This window comes from Corythoichthys intestinalis, chromosome 10 (genome assembly GCF_030265065.1).
Source record: "Corythoichthys intestinalis isolate RoL2023-P3 chromosome 10, ASM3026506v1, whole genome shotgun sequence".
Classification (NCBI taxonomy): domain Eukaryota; kingdom Metazoa; phylum Chordata; class Actinopteri; order Syngnathiformes; family Syngnathidae; genus Corythoichthys; species Corythoichthys intestinalis.
In genome coordinates, this window is record NC_080404.1 from 26681999 (window position 1) to 26702066 (window position 20068).

General features: G+C 38.9%; 1 protein-coding gene across 1 annotated transcript in view; it reads left to right on the top strand.

Annotated features, from left to right (window-relative positions):
- Window positions 1-16279, top strand: part of pcsk2 (proprotein convertase subtilisin/kexin type 2) — a 42780-nt gene extending 26501 nt beyond the window's left edge. The window contains exons 9-12 of the mRNA XM_057848797.1: window positions 4578-4793; window positions 5351-5451; window positions 6431-6658; window positions 15307-16279. Of these exons, the coding sequence (XP_057704780.1) occupies window positions 4578-4793; window positions 5351-5451; window positions 6431-6658; window positions 15307-15796 (1035 nt within the window). The 3' untranslated portion in view covers window positions 15797-16279. The remainder of the gene's footprint in view (window positions 1-4577; window positions 4794-5350; window positions 5452-6430; window positions 6659-15306) is intronic.
- Window positions 16280-20068: the final 3789 nt, after the last annotated feature.

Genomic DNA, 20068 nt, shown 5'->3' on the forward strand with positions numbered 1-20068 from the left:
TTGATTGGCTGATGATTTAACCCTCACACACACCCACATTAGATATTAGAGATATGAGTTTTTTTTTATTTTTTATTTTTCCCAGCCAGCAGCAGCCACTGTTAGAAATGTAAAAAGACATCATTGTTTTGGAAGTGGGGAACACACCATTAATTTTACTACTGTAGGTCCAACCTGCATCAGTGTTAGCATAACATTAAACTGTGTGAACTTGCTAACCTGCAAAACCCAAGTAGAAAGCTGCTTCAAGAGATGTGTCCTTCTCTTTGTGTTTTCTACTGTTAACATTAAACTGTGAGAAATGTACAAGCCTCTGCTGGCAACTATGGAAGGAGAAAAACATTAGCAAGAAGCTGCTTAGAGAGAGAGGGGTGCTGCATAACCTCATACGTAGCTCACACAACATGCACACAACAATCATAATTAATTATGTAACTTAAAAAAAAAGTGTTTTGGGGAGGGGCGCGAGCTACCCACACTAGCTTTGCGATTGACTGGTCGATCGTGATCAACGTCATGAGCACCCCTGATTTAGTATATCAATTAATTAGGTTCATATTCGTGAGAAATGTAGCCTTGACCACTGTTCACCCAATCTGTTTGGTATTATTATTGTCCCATCCCGAGCAAAAAGTGTACATGCAGGTTATGCTGTTATATCATCCCTACCAATGTTGAGACCAAACGTACGCCCTTGGTTTGTGGGGACAATTTGAGCATCCTGTAAAGTTGGTAGTGTTTTGTCCCTACCGTACCTATGCAAACCTACGCCCTTTTTTTTACACCAACTCGTTGGCTTCTGTGCAAAAGGCACAGAATGATGAATGCACTTTGTCCTTGTCTGACTTCCATTTGCCAATTTGTCAAAAATGTCTATTCCTTCTAAACGGTCTGGAGTTGATTACCTCAAGCATGCTTCATAAAGGTTAAAAGTCTAAAGGCTTGTCCATATTGGCTTACCTTTTACAAGATTTCTTATTTTGATTGGACACTACACATCATTTCCACATACTCCATGTGTGATTATCTTTACCTTAACGGTTATATAGGGATGTTTTATGTTTTTCCTGTGAATGGGAGGCAGAGCTCATCCACGTGACTGTAGCCAGGCAAAGATCCCCTCCACCTCCTCTGCGGAAGACATGATACACACACACGCACAGACTGTTGCCATGCTAACAGTGGCACTGCCTATTACAAGACTGATTAATCATCCTAGACTGCATGTGTGCAAGCAGGTGTAGGATGCTCTAAAATGACCCTTGCCTCTCAGGAGCTGAGTAGGTACAAAGCTTGATGCATACTTTGAATGTGCATACAATATCTATGCCAGTATTGTATTTGGCAGCCTTTTTAGTTTTAGTTGTTTGGATGAAAATACTTACTAATATGTAATATTTTGTTTATTTCCATTTTCTATTTTATTCTAAAATAAATAAGAAATATAGGTTTCCCCCAGTTAAGGGTCAACATTGACAGTACAAAAATAATTTTCACAATTTTAGTTTTATTTCTGTGAAATTGATCAGGTGCAGTAAACATGAACATGCCCAAAATATGAGCAAAGACTAATACAAAGATATGTATGCATGTTGTACATGTAAGCTAACATGCTAATTTAAGTAGTACAACAAGCTAAAGTATTAGCCTTAACTCATGGTTCATTTACAACACAAATGTGTTGTTTTTGTTTTTATTTAGTCATTTATTTAAATAATAACATTATAATACATCATTTGTGGAATTAAAATATATGTGTATGATCTTAACATTACTTTTTACGCTATATCTATGAATAAATAGCATGGTGAGCCTTCAGGTGTCATTTTAGATTAGTAGCATTTTTTTTTTTTTACTGAGTTTTTGGCCAAATTTTTTGCGGTCATCTCCAATTGTGGTAAGACATTCTGTTCTTCTTTTGGTTTGCTTATATTTAAATTATGACCATTTCTTCTCACGTCAGCTTGATTCAATTTAAAATATAACCAATATTTCCTCGCGTTGTGTCTGACCACCAAGCCCTGTTTCTGCTACGGTGAATCACTAGGGACATAACACTAGCAACTTTTCAGGATGCTCAAATTGTCTCCACCAACTTTTAAGCCACCTTATTTGCATTATGTAATGAGTTCAGTTTATATAGTTAATTTAAATCGTCATCTCATATGTTGTAGGGATAGAATTCACCCTACCATTTTTAAGTAAATTATTTTCATTGGCTGAGTGGTTAGCACGTCCGCCTCACAGTTCTGAGATCAAGGGTTCAATCCCGGGCTTCGGCCTTCCTGTGTGGAGTTTGCATGTTCTCCCCGTGCCTACGTGGATTTCCTCCGGGAACTCCGCTTTCCTCCCACATCCCAAAAACATGCATGGTGGGCTGATTGAACCTGTAGGTATGAGTGTGTGCGTGAATGGTTGTATGTCTCCTCGTGCCCTGCGATTGGCTGGCAACCAGTTCAGGGTGTCCCCTGCCTACTGCCTGTAGTTAGCTGGGATAGGCTCCAGCACCTCCGCGACCCTCGTGAGGAAAAGCGGCATGGAAAATGAATGAATGAATTTTCATTAGGTTCAGACTTAAATTTACCCCTTTTCAATTGCTGAATGTGCCAGTCCATTTTTTCCCCTTCAAACACACGTTTGATTGGCTGATGATTTGTATTTATTCAAATAGTATTTATCTATTTCTACATTATTTATTAAAAAAAAAAAAAAAACATATGTATATATTTTTGCAACCTGTGCAGACATTTTTCAAATAATCACACAATAATCATAATCGAGGTAAAAAGTTCTCATTATTTTGCTGAGTTTGGCTGTGCTTGTGGACAAAAGCAGTAGTGTTGTACCTGAGGGAAGGCCCCATTTTTTAATTTATTTTTGTTCTACCCTAAGAAGTTTTTTCAATTTCATTTAATTTATTTAGACAATGTTGAGTGGTCGTTAGACATTTTTAAAAAATTCTTGCATTCCTGAATAGTTAAGAGATTAATAACAAGTTTGTATATATTGTGTATGTTGATATAATTTATGATCAAATGTTGAAATTTAAATTTGATAATCACATTCAGACATTTATTCCGGAAGTTTAAAAAAAAAAAGTTTCTTTAAGAGTTTTTTTAAAAACAAACATTTAAATTAAATGGTGTATCATCTGAACCAATACACGTAAAAGTGAGTATATGTCAATAGTTTTATTTTGATTTGACCATCAATGCCTATCAATTTATGAGATTCATATTCATGAGAAACGTAGCACTGACCCCAGTTCACCCAATCTGTTCGGTCTTATTAATGCCCCATCCCCAGCAAAAAGTCTACATGTCTGCATGTTATGCTGGTATATCGTTCCTACCAATGTTGACACCAAACCTACATCCTTGGTTAATCACCAGTCTGATACCAGGAGGTAGAGTATATACTGTATCATTTGACCAAACACGGCTCGGATGTAGTCTGACAAACTATACAATAGGCAAAAAAATGTCATGCATTGTGAACACCTGACAGAAACAACGTCTCGCCCTCTCATCAGACTTAATCTGGCAAATGTTTTGTGTTTTAGTCATGCAAGACACATGCTTAGCTCTTTATTGTTACACAGTCGTCATGATAAAGGGGTCCTCAACAAAATTAAAAAAAAAAAAAAAAAAAAAAAAACAGCACCGGTATATGCAAGTTATCAGGTAGCCATTCCACCTTCTAAATTTTAAAGTTATTGTGTGGACGCAGTGTGCAAAAACAAATAGCCACAATGATTTCTTGAGTATCATGTAGATGGTGGAAAATGTGGAAAGCTTTTCTTTTTTGTTTGACCTAAAGGTTTTAAGATGGTCATATATGTATACAATATTTTTAGGGCTGTCAAACGATTAAAATTTTTAATCGAGTTAATTACAGCTTAAAAATTAATTAATCGTAATTAATAGCAATTCAAACCATCCATAAAATATGCCATATTTTTCTGTAAATTATTGTTGGAATGGAAAGATAAGACACAAGATGGATACATACGTTCAACATACGGTACATATGTACTATATTTGTTTATTATAACAATAAATCAACAAGATGGCATTAACATTATTAACATTCTGTTAAAGCGATCCATGGATAGAAAGACTTGTAGTTCTTAAAAGATAAATGTTAGTACAAGTTATAGAAATTTTATATTAAAACCCCTCTTAATGTTTTCGTTTTAATAAAATTTGTAAAATTTTCAATCAAAAAAATAAACCACTAGCCCGCCATTGTTGATGTCAATAATTACACAATGCTCATGGGTGCTCAAGGCCATAAAATCAGTCACACCCAAGCGCCAGCAGAGGGCAGCAAAACTCCAAAAAACACAAGTAACAAGTTGGCATTGCACTGTGCTGTCATTTTAATCTGTTTGAGGGGGCATGTGTGTTAATTGCGTCAAATATTTTAACGTGATTAATGAAAAAAATTAATTACCGCCCGTTAACGTGATAATTTTGACAGCCCTAAATATTTTGAATTGTTGTCACCCAAAAGGCAGATTGTCTCCTAGGTTTGTATCATGTGCTCAAGTCGGCCTTCTCCTGGTCTTGATACAGGGGCGAGGAGGCAAAGGCAGCATCTACGTATGGGCATCAGGAGATGGCGGTAGCTATGACGACTGCAATTGTGATGGTTACGCCTCGAGTATGTGGACCATTTCCATCAACTCGGCAATCAATGATGGACGCACGGCGCTCTACGACGAGAGTTGCTCGTCCACGCTGGCATCCACTTTCAGCAATGGACGCAAGAGGAACCCAGAAGCTGGCGTTGTGAGTTCTTCTTTATTGTTGTTTTCAGTTAAATTGACTTATTAATAAAACATACTGTATGTCCCATTGTTAACAATTGCCTTAATTAATAGTCTAACTATAACCCAAATTTTGATTCCATAATATTGTTTCCATTTTCCATAATACAGCCTGAAAGCAATTACAAAGAAGACATTCACAAAACATCAGGATTATTATTTGCAGCTATCACTGAGTATTGTTACAGAGGGTTATTGACTGATATTCCGTAAATCTCCTCTGTCAAATGAGTTCCTCTTTTACAGTACATAAAGGCATCAGTGTTTGCTTTTGCGATTATGCAAATGACCTCAGGCTGTTGAGCGAGTCAGGGTCCTCCCAGGGGTTCTTTCGCTAATTGCAGTCAAGCTGTTATTGCGTCTAATTAAGCACCGAACGCCACAATAAAGGTTGAGTCAATAAATATTAACATAACTTGTGTACTCACTGGTTAATGTAAAAGTCAACTACTAACAAATGGGTCCTTTAGTATCTTTCTTTCTCATTTCTTTTTGGGTTTTTTTTTGTTCCCTATTTAGGCTACCACTGACCTGTATGGAAACTGCACTCTACGCCACTCAGGAACATCAGCTGCAGCTCCAGAGGCAGCTGGAGTTTTTGCTCTGGCTCTTGAGGCCAAGTATGTATTATCTCATTTGCCCTCCAAATTTTCTGTTCTTGAGTTTGTCACTGTCTTTATGTTGAGTTCACTTGTCCTTGTGTGTTCTGTCTTCTATTCTTGTCTAGTCAGCTATCCTCATTTAATCTTTGACCTTTTGTTGTGAACTGTAATGTGACCATTACATTCAGAAGAGTTTCTTAAGAAATACTTGTCATTTATGTCCATTCCCACAGAATAAAGATGCATGGGGATGTCAGGGACAAACATTTATTCCATATAAAAATCTCACCAAATTTTTCAGCAACTTGAGCCTTTGCTGCAGTGTCATCAGGCAAACTCTCCAGCATCTCATTGTTGTTCAAGATTTCTCTCGGTGACCCCTTTAAAAGCATGAGGCAGTCTTTTATTCTCTAAAGAGCTCTTTACTCTTTATTTCCTATTTGCACCACTTGCACTGATCTGAGACAGTGTTGGTGTGTGTGCGTTTGTGCCAATGTCAGAAATCATTGATTTGGACTCAAAAGAATGTTGAAAAACACATAAATACCGTTATCATTGCTTGTTTATTTTAAAATGCATATTCCTGCCCATGAACAACTCAAAGTAACTGGAATGTGATTACTAAGCATAACTAATGAAAATGTCTGGATAACTGTGATTTGCTGCAAACTTTAGTGTAGAACCTTTTCTTTCTCAGTCCTCACTGATGCTTAATTTGTCAAGCGCTGACAAGAATCTGCCCGCCATTAACAGACACCGGCTTAGCGTAGTTGTACAAAGAAACCAATGTTTGCTCGGCACACATGATGATGATGTCGCCGTCAGGAGCGAGTGGATGCTCTTTCCCTGTCAAAGCATTATTGCCGACCAAACACTTGAATCGTGATGACAGAAAAGCAAAGCAATTAGACTTTTACACTGGTCTATCTTTTCCAATCATATTTCAATGAATTTCTCCAAAATACCCCTCAAATTACCTCTCTGGTTTCTTGCCCAGCCCCGACCTGACGTGGAGAGACATGCAGCACCTCTCAGTGCTTACCTCCAAGAGGAACCAGCTCCATGACGAAGTGCATCAGTGGAGGAGGAATGGCGTGGGCCTTGAGTTTAACCATCTTTTCGGCTATGGCGTGCTGGACGCTGGCAGCATGGTCAAAATGGCAAAAGAGTGGAAGACGGTGCCTGAGCGCTTCCACTGTGTGGCAGGATCTATCCAGGAGAACCAGTGAGTCAAAGTTCTTGAAAGATATTAAAGGGAGTGCAGTGATCCCTCGCTACTTCGTGTTTTAAACTTCGCGCCTTCAGTCCATCGAGGATATTTTTTCAATTAAAAAAATAAAAAAATAGAGATGAGCCATACTGAGGCCGATCACGATCTTCCTCTTGCTGCTCTTTGTTGGTCAGGCAGTGCACTAACGTTGCTTATTAAAGTTAACGATGATTGACAGACGTTCAAATGTTTGATCTTGCCACAGATGCTTGGAAACGGAAGCTTCAAAGCGCCGCATGCGTCAATCATCGTTTAACTTGTTAAACAGTTGCTGTGGCAACTCATTGTGTGGAAGTGAGCAGCTTGAGCAGAGATGACTCACTCATTAAAGTACTTAATAAAGACAAGCATTTTTCTACTTAATTCTTGTTTTAAAATAATTCGGTCGGACAGTAACGTGTTTTAAACTTAGTTATATAATACATAAACATAATTAGTCCGTTTGAAGTGCTTAAAAACAATTTATTAAAATATACCTATAAATATATACACTTTTTTAAAAAATTATTATTATAGTTTGGGAAAAAACAGTGAAAAAACATATGTATAGATCGCTTTCCAATGCTTTTTTTTGGGGGGGGGGGGGTTGGGGTGCACTTAACGTGGTGGGTTCTGGTGCCCATTAACCGCGAAAAACGAGGGATCACTGGATCCCTGGAGTTTGTCATTATTTTTACTTGCAACTGCACTACTGCAGCCTGTGTAAAGCTCGTGTATGGCACAAATGCTTGTATGGAATCACAAGAGGGCAAAAAACTGTTTAAAAAAATAAAATAAAATAAATAAATAAATAAATATATACATATAAAGAGAAGTAAATGAACAAATAAACAGAGTATAAATAAATAGATTATGAAAATGTACAGGTATATTTTGCCACTGACTTTTACTTTTTGTCAGTGAAAAACACAAACAGAAAAAAAAAGGCCATTTTTTTTCTTTGTCTTTGCCTTTTTTAATGAGGAGGGCTTTCCAACCAAGAATAGAATTTAATAGCCGATTATTCCTAGCTTACCTAAAGGCAAGTGATGTCAGTATAGCAACAGCAAAAAAAACAAAAAAAAAAACAAAACAAAAAATCAGTATCATGTGCCCTTTTTGATTGATCATTTATTTAGAAAGATGTTGAAACATCCATTTCACAAATGCTTAGAGAAGCAGCTGACAGTCTGGATGGGTCGCCTCAGCCAATTACCCCATCACCAAGACAACTAGGAGTAATCAGTTATTGACTGCTATTCCTGTTTGAAAAGCCCCTCCCAACGCCATTTGATTGACAAACCATTCCTTTCGGTAAAAGCAAAGGAAAAGACAATGGTAAGTTAAATAGAAAAGTCTGTCCTCCTGATTCCTATTCTTTAAATTAGGTGAATTATCGATTAATCACAGGGTGTCCCCCTGGTAAATAAACTCTTAAATACTTTGTATCGATTGTTATAGTCAGGTAGCATACTATATTCAATTATTTTTCTGTATCACTAGTGTCCACGCAAATTTTTTTTTTTTCTATGTCTGACCCCTTCAACTATTTTTTTTGTCCCGCAACAGTTTCTCAATGAACACTACAATATAAATAACTGCAAATCAAACTCCCCCAAGGCACATTTAACCTGTCCCAGCAGTAAAGGGCATTCTGATCTATCATTTTGCATAATAGGTTAAAAGTATAAAGAAAAAAAAAAAGAAATTGCGAGTCTGTCTCTTACTGTTACCGTTGCAGCTATCCTCCTTCTGTCTATCTCATTCATTTTCTGGCCACACTCTCTTCTACTGGCCATTTTGCGTTAACCTTTTTCATCTCCCTCCCCCACCTAGCCTCAACCCCTCTGCTCTGTTGTTGAGGATTCTCCTCTCTGCACATTTATTTGGTGGCGGGACTCCCATGTGTGTTCGGAAGCGCTTTTTTTCTGTCCTTTTGCCTATTTATTTAGCTTAATTAGAGGCCTTTACTTGGTCGGGCCTTGAAACACTGTCAATCACACAGAGGGGTCATGATAAAGATTGCTTCGAAAGATTGTTTGTCACAGCATTAATGATGCTGTTATTGTTGACAAAGACAGGAGTGCATAATGTCTTCAAGTGTCGGCATGACTACAGTGGGGTGAATATATATTTAGTTAACCACCAATTGTGCAAGTTCTCCTACTTGAAAAGATTAGAGAGGCCTGTAATTGTAAACATGGGTAAACCTCAACCATGAGAGTCAGAATGTGGGAAAAAAAACAAAATCACATTGTTTGATTTTTAAAGAATTTTTTCCCAAATTTGAGTGGAAAATAAGTATTTGATCACCTACAAACAAGCAAGATTTCTGGCTGTCAGCGGTCTAACTTCTTCTAACGAGGTCTTACGAGGCTCACTAATTTACTGTACTAATGGCACCTGTTTTATCTCATTATTGGTATAAAAGACACCTGTCCAAAACCTCAGTCAGTCACACTCCAAACTCCACTATGGCCTAGACCAAAGAGCCGTCGAAGGACACCAGAGACAAAATTGTAGACCTGCACCAGGCTGGGAAGACTGAATCTGCAATAGGTAAAACGCTTGGTGTAAAGAAATCAACTGTCGGAGTCTTTATTCGAAAATGGAAGACATACAAGACCACTGATAATCTCCCTTGATCTGGGGCTCCATGCAAGATCTCACCCCATGGCGTCAAAATGATAACTAGAACGGTGAGCAAAAATCCCAGAACCACACGGGGGAAACCTAGTGAATGACCTACAGAGAGCTGGGACCACAGTAACAAAGGCTACTATCAGTAACACAATGCGCCGCCAGGGACTCAAATCCTGCACTGCCAGACGTGTCCCCCTGCTGAAGAAAGTACACGTCCAGGCCCGTCTGCGGTTCGCTAGAGAGCATTTGGATGATCCAGAAGAGGACTGGGAGAATGTTTTATGGTCAGATGAAACCAAAATAGAACTTTTTGGTAGAAACACAGGTTCTCGTGTTTGGAGGAGAAAGAATACTGAATTGCATCCGAAGAACACCATACCCGCTGTGAAGCATGGGGGTGGAAACATCATGCTTTGGAGCTGTTTTTCTGCAAAGGAACCAGGACGACTGATCTGTGTAAAGGAAAGAATGAATGGGGCCATGTATCGAGAGATTTTGAGTGAAAATCTCCTTCCATCAGCAAGGGCATTGAAGATGAGACGTGGCTGGGTCTTTCAGCATGACAATGATCCCAAACACACAGCCAGGGCAACAAAGGAGTGGCTTCGTAAGAAGCATTTCCAGGTCCTGGAGTGGCCTAGCCAGTCTCCAGATCTCAAAACCATAGAAAATCTGTGGAGGGAGTTGAAAGTCCGTGTTGCCCAACAACAGCCCCAAACATCACTGCTCTAGAGGAGATCTGCATGGAGGAATGGGCCAAAATACCAGCAACAGTGTGTGAAAAGCTTGTGAAGAGTTACAGAAAACGTTTGGCCTCCGTTATTGCCAACAAAGGTTGGTACATAACAAAATATTGAAATGAAATTTTGGTATTGACCAAATACTTATTTTCCACCATGATTTGCAAATAAATTCTTTAAAAATCCAACAATGTGATTTTCTTTTTTTTTTCACATTCCGTCTCTTATGGTTGAGGTTTATCCATGTTGACAATTACAGGCCTCTCTAATATTTTCAAGTGGGAGAACTTGCACAATTAGTGGTTGACTAAATACTTATTTGCCCCCCTATATCAATCCCTGAAGCTATATATTTTTTTCTAATCAAGGCTGACTAATTTATTGCGCACTCATTCTTGCCTTTAGGTAAGGAGTAAACCAGTAGAAGGCATGCAAGCTCTTCGTCACAGCCTTTAGCCTGTAGTAGCACACTAGGGCTTGTTTTTTTTTTATGCCATTATTGTAAAATAATCCATATAGAAAGAGTTCTGGCTCATTTAAAAACCCTACACTAAGGATATGTCTTCACAATAAGGATGGGAGGCAAGTCGCTACATATATGTAGATAGATGAGAATAATAAAGTAAGCCATTAAACCAGTGCTTCTCAATTATTTTCTGTTACCCCAAAGGGAAGACGTAAACGTTTCGCGCCCCCTACCCCCAACTCTCTGCCGCTAGTGTAAATATTATCATTTGTCTATAAAATTCTAATTAAGTACACTTGTGCATAATATTGAGTCCTTTTTATATTAAAGAAAAAAGTAATATAGCTCAGCTTACAATAAAGTATAACTTAACATTATTAACATTGGGTTTTTTTGTAACAGAAAAGACCAAAGCGCCTCAATTTGCTTGAATAAAAACAAACAAACAAACAAAAAAAACCACTAACAATCAAATTGTAAAAATACACTCAAAGTACATTTTTTGACCATTTGAGACTGAAAAATAATATTTAATAAAATCAATAAAAAACTAGGTGTGCAAGCAGAACTGAATGGGCCGTCACAGTTTGGAGCAACTCAGATGAACACCGAGAAAAGCGGGTGAATACGATGACATTTTTTTTCCGCTCTAAAACCTTGTTTTTATTCCCCCGCTTTTCGCAGTGTTAGCGTTTTTTACAAAAAACGCGAAAACCGCAAAAATTGAGGGAATACAGCAAAAAAAGTTTCACTGTATTCCCTCGTTTTTCGTGTTTTTTGTGGAAAAGCAGGGAAACACAGTGAAAGTTTTATTCGCTGAATCCCCTGGTTTTTTGCGGAAAAGTGAGGGAATATAGTGAAGATTTTTTTCGCTGTATTCCCTCATTTTTCATGGTTTTCGCAGAAAAGTGGGGGAATGTTGTGAAGAAAATAGTAAAGTTTTTTGAGCTGTATTCCCTTATTTTTCTGAATTTGACGTGTTGCCAAAAAAAAAAAATTCCCAACTTTGTCACCCCGCCCAGGTCAGGCCTGTGAATGAAAACTCACCATTTTTATAACTTAAGATCTCATATGTCTCCTGAATAGTATCACCGATTTTGAAGACGGTCCAACTACGCCCTCTGCGAAAAGGCCTTAAATATGCAACCTGTAAATCTATAAAAATTCCACATTGAGTTCAAAATACCCAATTTCCTATTGAGTTTGAAATATGGGTGCAAGAGACTTTTTGGAGCAGTTTTGCACAACGTATCGACTCCCAAATTTCATTGCTCTACGTTGAAAAAAAACTTATGGGAGAGGCTTTTTTAAAAAAATTCAAGGGGGCTCCACTGAACCATTTTATTACATTTTTTTTTGCAATGTTGCGAAATTATCAAAATTGACGTGAAGCCGCATGTATGTGCAAATTTTGGTGAGTTTTCGAGCATGTTCAGGCTTCCAAATCGGCCATTTTCAATCATAATAATCCTTTGCATTCCAATAGGGCTCTCGCACCAGTTGGTGCTCGGTCCCTAATAATAAATTCAAATTGATGAGCAACATTAACTCATGAGGACAATCTGCCAAAAATTTGACCGAAAAAAAACAAAATGAATTGAACAAAAACAACATTGTCATTGGACAGAGGGACAGTTTTTATTTTTGCCGCTGGCAGTAAGAGTGTCCGCTGGTTTACTGATATAACACTGAGAAAGCGGGATGATTGTTGGCAATATTCGGCATGTTTTCGCTGAAAAAAAAAAAAAATCAAGTGGCTTATCAATGTGATTGGGGTCTAATGTTGTTAAGTGATGTCTTAATTGATTTTGCTTCCTGCTGTTCACTGCAAACATTTTTAGACACAGTAAACAGACTGGTCTTCCTTGTCTTCCACTGTATTACAAAAGTCAAAGCCAAACCTTACATAGGCTTCGTCATTTTTCCTCGTCTTAGCTCTTCATATCTCCACTGCTCTTTGCTGTGTGCTCTTGTATGGGTCCAAAACACTGCGCACACTCTGAAAATGATAGCAGCACTGCCACCCACTGGGTGGATGTACAAAAATGATGTATGTATGTTCCCCAAGGTCACATGCACCACTCCCGGCATCGCTCTGCGCCCCACTATTTGAGAAGAACTGCATTAATCCAATGAAACTGTACACAGAGCCCAGATGCTGATCATGTGAAGTCTTTTGCAAGCTAATTTTGGAAGCTACATCATGTGTTACATTTTCCATCAGCTCTCTTAAGCACCACCACGGAGGCCACTCCGCCATCTCTATTGTGTCGAAGAAATAATTACAAAAAAGCCACCTCTGATGAGACACTGCCTCTGTGAGAAAAAGCAATAAACATCAACAAAGCCCTGGCCCGGTACAGATGCAGCTCCAAACGCTGATCTGATAGCGGCTAAGGCTGACTTCGACTTACTTGGCTGGAGGAGAAGTTCTCGTTATCAGACAAGCTGGCATGCTGAGCCACATTGCGTGACTTCATTGTTTGGTGGAGCAGGCAGACAGAAACAGTGGACAAAGTATTTTAACTAACATGGCTCCTGCTCTTCTTATACTTACCATGAACCAGCCCCACGATCACAAACATCCTTTTGTTCAGTTGGATAACCCACATAATGCCAAGACATTATCAGATTATAAATAGCAGATTGCTTTGGTACACTACACTACAATTCATAGTACAGTACATCTATATGAAGTATTTGGTACCTAATAAAATGCCCAATGAGAGTGGGTTATTATGCACCTGCTACTCCAGTTGTTTCGTGAGCTCAGCTGTCTTTCAACTGCTCATGTTTGAAGCTGCAGCACTGCCTGTATTTTGGGCCTAAGCCTCTAATGTTAATAAGCCTCCGCTGCTAGCTGCTCCCCTGCTGTGTCCTCGCTCCTCAGGAGATGGGAACAGCAGCATATTATGAAAAAAAACAACAACAACCTGAATGTGCCAATCTTTTCAGAGCAAACCCATTATCTTGGGGAAACTAATCTACTTGCACTCTACGGAGTGCAACTGAAAAATGCAGCTAAAGGACTTTAGGTTACAAATACAGCATAACGTTATGTTTCGTACAATTGTTTGTATTTTTTTTGGGGGGGGGGGGTCTGCCAGACACACATTCAAGAAACTTTAAAGTGATTATAATTTATGTAAGACACTTCTTAGTGACGCACTGATTTTTGATTTTTTTTTTACCATTTAGAATTAGGAATTTCAAGATGAATTTTACCTTTTTCAAATTCAAATTTGAGCCTGCTCATTTGACTCAGATCCAAAAGTTATTTTTTCTTTACATTATATTAAATTATGTTTTATTTTGTTTTTATAGTGCTATATTTGTTTATGTCATAAGAAAGACATATAAAGCATATTATTGGGCTTGCCCATAGCAAACACCAAATTGAGCTGCTCATTTTTTCTAATATTTGTCAAATTCTTCTAAGGGTCCCTTAGGAGCAAAAGATGAGCAAAAAACAGGCAGGTGTTGGAATTTGATCTTTCAGACAGATTGCCGGAATCACGTTAGCCAAACCAACAGAAGCACGCTAGCGCAATTCCAACGACCCGTACCGGCGCAATCCCAGCAACCTGGCCAGAAGGCCAAACTCCACGCCTTATCTACAAACCTAACAAACTCCTCACGTTAGTTTTAACCCCTTCTACTGACTCCATTTTAAAAGCTGTAAAAAGGCTTCGAAACACAAGTTGACAATTTATTCCAAGTCGACAGCAATCATACGGCAAAGCAAAAACAGCACACAGACCCAGACGAAGCGGAAGGCTGGATCCAGGGTCACCCTATCACAGGTCAACAAAAGATTCGCCTGAAAAAACAGCATTAGCTAAATAATTCAGTATTTTAAAGGCTTTTGTAGGGCGGGTTGTGGGATGGAAGAAGGGTGTGTTTTGGCATTGTTTAAGGTAATTGTCTGTTGCAGATTGGGCAGAGGAGTCTGTGCGTCACTGTTGCCAAGGCAACCAGAGTTGGAGATTTTGTCAGCCTCAGCGCAAAAGGAGCGCTGAGTGTTCAAACTCTCAGCCGTGGAGTCTTCTTGTTATCAGGTGTTCCTTGTGGCAAGACAGGATGTTTGTTCTGGACTTTCCATTGTTGGCCAGTGGTCCAGATGTGGGCTTGTAGATGTCTTGGCCATCACCTGCTTGTATCGGTCCGTCAGTATCAATCTCGCTCAGCCAGCTGCATGACGCGCGTGTTGGGCTTCCATAGTCAGCATGCATCCTGTAGTTGTTATGCCATTATCTGCCTGTGGTCTTGGTGCTGCAAACTCCATCACTCCAAGTCCAACTATTCATACTTCAAATATATTGTACTTGTTTTCTTAAACTATGATTTAAATTCTATTTATTTTATATTGGGTGTGTTAGAGTAATACAGTGAAACAGTAAATATGGGAAAGGATACTTTCCCATTCCCATGCAAAATAAATGGATTTGAGGAAACCAGATTTGTTCAACACTTGTGAAATAGGAGAAACAGATGAGACGTCATTTGTTACTGATGCGATTAAAATAATTTAGGATTAATATTGCGGATAAAATATTCCACTGTGGTAAAATCTGAACAGTTATTTTCAGTTGAGTTCCAAAGCCAAACTACACAGACATTCTGAAGGAAATATGAGGCATTGCTTTAGCAGGCAATTGCAGTACACAGAACACGTTGATTGTAACTATTTCCAGTATCTCTTCTGTCCTACTTTTTTTTGACCCATTACAAGTCACACATTTTTCTTACATATCCAAATTGTTGTTTTCTTCCAGTAAAATCCAGTCAGGCAACAAACTCGTGCTCGCCATCTCCACTGAAGCCTGCCAGGGCAAGGATAACTTTGTCCGCTACCTGGAGCACGTGCAGGCAGTGATCACCGTTAACGCCAGCCGCCGAGGTGACCTCAACGTCAACATGACCTCGCCCATGGGCACCAAGTCCATCCTGTTGAGCCGACGGCCCCGCGACAACGACTCCAAGGTGGGCTTCGACAAGTGGCCCTTTATGACCACGCACACCTGGGGCGAGGATCCGCGCGGGACCTGGGTCCTGGAGGTGGGCTTCCGTGGCGAGGAGCCCCAGCATGGCGTCCTCAAGGAATGGACACTCATGCTGCACGGAACACAAAGTGCCCCTTACATAGACCAGAAAGTGCGCGACTACCAGTCCAAGTTGGCCATGTCCAAGAAGGAGGAGCTTGAGGAGGAGTTGGACGAGGCGGTGGAGAGAAGTTTGAAGAGCTTGCTGAGGAAAAACAACTGAGGGGAAAAAAACCCAACCATCTGCATGTGTTGTCGTCATCGCACCCTGTCTTGAGCATTTCTTTCTTCCTGTCGCCTCATTCTGCTTTTTGTACTTTCAATTCCGACCTTCAATGAATGTTGATCAATAAAAGTACAATATATCCTCCAGTAATCAACACAAAGAAACTACTGTATAACATGATTTTTACACTTGAACACAACTGTACATAAACCAAAGTAAACTCTAATGCTTCATTGCTCTGCACTTCTCCCACTTTTTGTCTCTTCTGCCAGCTGTTGTACAGGTCGTGACTGTAAATGAGTCCGTGTTATGCTCCTTCAAGTTTCTGTTTATATTTTTGTGACATGCTCCTTTTGTACAAACGAGAAGGAGAGGAATGTGTGAATCATTTGCAGCCTGTGCTCCTCCGTTTGTATTTCATAATCTTTGATGTACACTATAATAAATCTATCCAGCTGTTTATTAAAGCAATCGAGTGATTTGAAGCATAATGTTCTCCGTGGAAGTAGTGTGCAATGCTGTCTGTTCGGATGGGGTTGGAAGCCAATGATAGTATGCAAGCAAGAAGACTTTTAGTTCAAGTTAGAAACCGTTCAAGACATTCATGCACCATTTTAAACAAATGTATGGACATTTGATGAAATTTCAAGCAGAAAATGCATTATGAACTCACTAAGAATTACGGAAATTGTGTAGACATTGAAATCAAATTTTAAGAAGGTTGAAAAAAGCTGGAACAAAAATGGCAGAGGGATTTACATGGCTTATGCAATTCGCATATTTCGTTTTTTGAACTCTTGCTAAAATCGGCGTTTTGCCTACATCGGCGAAACATTCTACATGAGGCGAATTTGACACCCAAACTACCGTATTGGCCCGAATATAAGATGGTGTTTTTTTGCATTGAAATAAGATTGAAAAAAGTGTCGTCTTTTATTCGTGGTCTAGACATTATACCCATTCACGACGCTAGATGACGCCAGATATCATTGAAGCGATGTTCTGCCATGACAGATCTCAGCTACTAGTTTAACCAGTTTGCATTATTTTATTGCAGTGTTTTTCCTTATTCAGATTTGTTTCAAGACTACAGTTACAGTTAGACTTCACTTTGATGGTTAATGCAGTTATTGCAATTTTGTTGTTATCACAATAGATTGGTTTATTAACATTTTAAGACCCAGAAGCCATTCATTTACGAATGTGATTGCACTTTAGTTTACATATTTAAATGTTCAGATATTAAGATTTGAATGAGGCAAAATAACATGCTTTTTCTCTCAAATATATTGTTATAATCATTTGTTTCAGATGTACTGTAAGTATTTTCTGTATAAAAATTAATTTTGTGTTCAAAAAGTCTTATTTCAAACTTGAGTCTTGAAAAAGAGGGGGTCATCTTATAATCAGGGCCGTCTTATATTCAGGCCAATACGATACTACCGTGCGCTCTCAACTTGTTTTGTCTAGATGCATAAAAGCAGAACGTACTGAAAATGCTTTAAGAAAATACTTAAATGTAGTTATATCAAATAAGGATGGTTTAATTACGCTACATGACTAATGTGGTCAACAGATCAACACTCTGCTTTAGAGCTACCACAAACAAAAACGCAATGGTTAAAATTATGAATGGGAAAAAATGCAAAAAGTATTTTTGAGGCAATGAAAAGGTAATAAATAAAAAACTCGATAAAACCAAAAATAGTGCGTACTCGCCGCTTTTAACTGTTGTGCACGTGGGTGCGGATACTGAGCAATGTGTTGTAAGTTTCGTCGCGTAGAAGGAATTGCAGAACACCGGTCAGTACTCAACCATAACTTTGCATTTAACCTGTATAGCCTAAGTATGTTTAAAACAATTCTTGCTAAAACAACACAAAAAGCCAAAACAGAGGAAAAGTCAAGACCAAATTTTAATAATTTACCCAGCAGTGCCTCTGTTATCCGCTAAAAATACCACTTTTATTTGCCATTTTGAGCTCAGGTGAAATACATGTTTATTATAGCAATACTGCTTTGGTTGGCAACATCTTGGTGCCACACAATTACAGGTATATTGCAATGAGAAGATTAACTTCGTTTAATCAGGCCATGGCATTATCTAACAATGCATTTTGAATGTATCTTAGCATGCGTAAATCAGATCTTTTTCTCAAGTTATTGTACCATGCTCAAAGCTCTCTGCTGTCTGTTGTTGGGGATCTATTTCAAATGGAGGAGACCCTTTACAGTTGCTGTGTTTCATCTCAAAGAACACAGGAAGAGACAAACTTTGACTCACAGCAAAAACAAGCGAGGCGAAATGAAGCGCTGAAAGTTCCGAAACTACACTTTTTGCAGTGGCTGCCTTTTGGAGATGAGATATCTAAAGATACGGCTACATCGTTCCTCGGAGCCTGATTCTTGATTTGTATTTATATATTCATTTGTCATATCGGGGCTGATTATTTGTGGGATTATCATTGCCTCTAGGTTAGGAGTTTGCCAGTTGCGGAGACATGCTCACTCTTCAGTCACAGCCTTCAGCCTTTGGTAGCACAACTGGTCTTGTTAGCATCATCACAAGTATTTTGTTTTGTATTTCTGTGTGATATCTCACACAGAAATACAAAAAATCTTAAAGGGATCCACGGATAGAAAGAGTTGTAGTTCTCAAAAGATATACGTTAATATGAGTAAAAATCATATGATATTGAAACCCCTTTTGATGTTTTCATTTTTATACAATTTGTAAAATTAGTTAAGGTCGCCATTGTTGTTGACGTCGCATGGTGATGTCACATGGTTACGCTGCCGGGCTTCCAGAGTATGGCTTTAGCGACATAAACATGTAATCTGTTCAACCCTTTCAATTTGAACCTGAGAGGAACATTAATGAACATGACAGGGGAGGCGAAAAAACGGTGTTCTAAAAAATGTGCTATATCGGCGAAACGTCCTACAAGAGGCGAATTTGGCACCCAAAGTACTACAGTGCACTTTCAGCTTGTTTTGTTTAGATGCATACAAACAGAACATACTAAAGAGGCTATAAGAAATTACTTCAGGGTAAAAATATCAAATAAGGGTGGTTTAAATATGCTACATGACTAATGTGGTCAACAGATCAATAATCTGCTTTAAAGCTACTACAAAAAAACACAATGCTTAAAAGTATGAGAGGAAACCACATGCAAAAAGTATTTTGAGGCAATGAAAAGGTAATAAAAGACTCAATAAAAACACAAATAGTAAGTACTTGCCGCTTTTAACTGATTTGTGCATGTGTTGGACGTCTTGCCGCGTAGAAGGAATTTCAGTAACCCCATAGTGTTTGTCAGGTGACAGTGACAAACTACTTCATCACCCCGAGCGTCCATTGTGCACATAAAACATGGCGCCCTCCGTAGGTCAAAACTTGTACCAAATATTATAGATTTTTAAATCAATGGCAATACTTTATGTGTTTTTAATAACACATTTTAGTAAAAGAGAACAATTTTGGCTTATTAGAGCCTGTAAGTCTTTACACCCGAGGTTCCCTTTAAACCTCACCCCCTTTGCTCGTATTCATTCATCTTTAAATAACATGCTTGGCTGCAGGCATTTTTCATGATTCTGCAAATCCTACTGAATGCAGCTGTATGAGTGAGTTTATGTGGTCGGCCGTCAACCCATTTGCCCCGTGTCCTGCAAAATCATTTTCACTCAGCCACCATTTTCCCTCAGCAACACTCTATTTATTCCCATTCTCAACTGAGCCTCTTTGCTAAAGGAAATAGTGTTAAATAGTGCATATTAGTGGGAGGAAACACCATTACCCATTTCCTGATCGGTCTCAGTTTACTGTCGAACTGAAGCCATTGTTTTTTAAGATATTAAGTTCTGACTTGACGCGTTCTGGACATTAACTCATTTGCTCCAAAAAACGTATAAATACGTTCAATTTTTAATTGCGACAGTGTCCCCAAAACGTATTTATACGTCTTTTGCGTTTTTGGTTTTTTTTACAATAGGAATCGAGAGGATCCCATGTATCTAAGATACAATGCACAAAGCTCAAAACCCATTTTAGATATTAAACTGGCCACTGGAGGGCAGTAGCACATTTAGTAAGACCCCCAACCCTATTCAACCAGTGCAGCATTGAGTCCTTGCTGCTCGCCGAGCAGAGCCCGCGCCGCTGTGCTCGCCACTCGCGTCCCCCGCACCCTCCCGTGTCCCGCACGGAAACATGCACGGCCAAACCAGTTGCCCCCCAGGAACAACAGTTCCCCAGGTGAACAA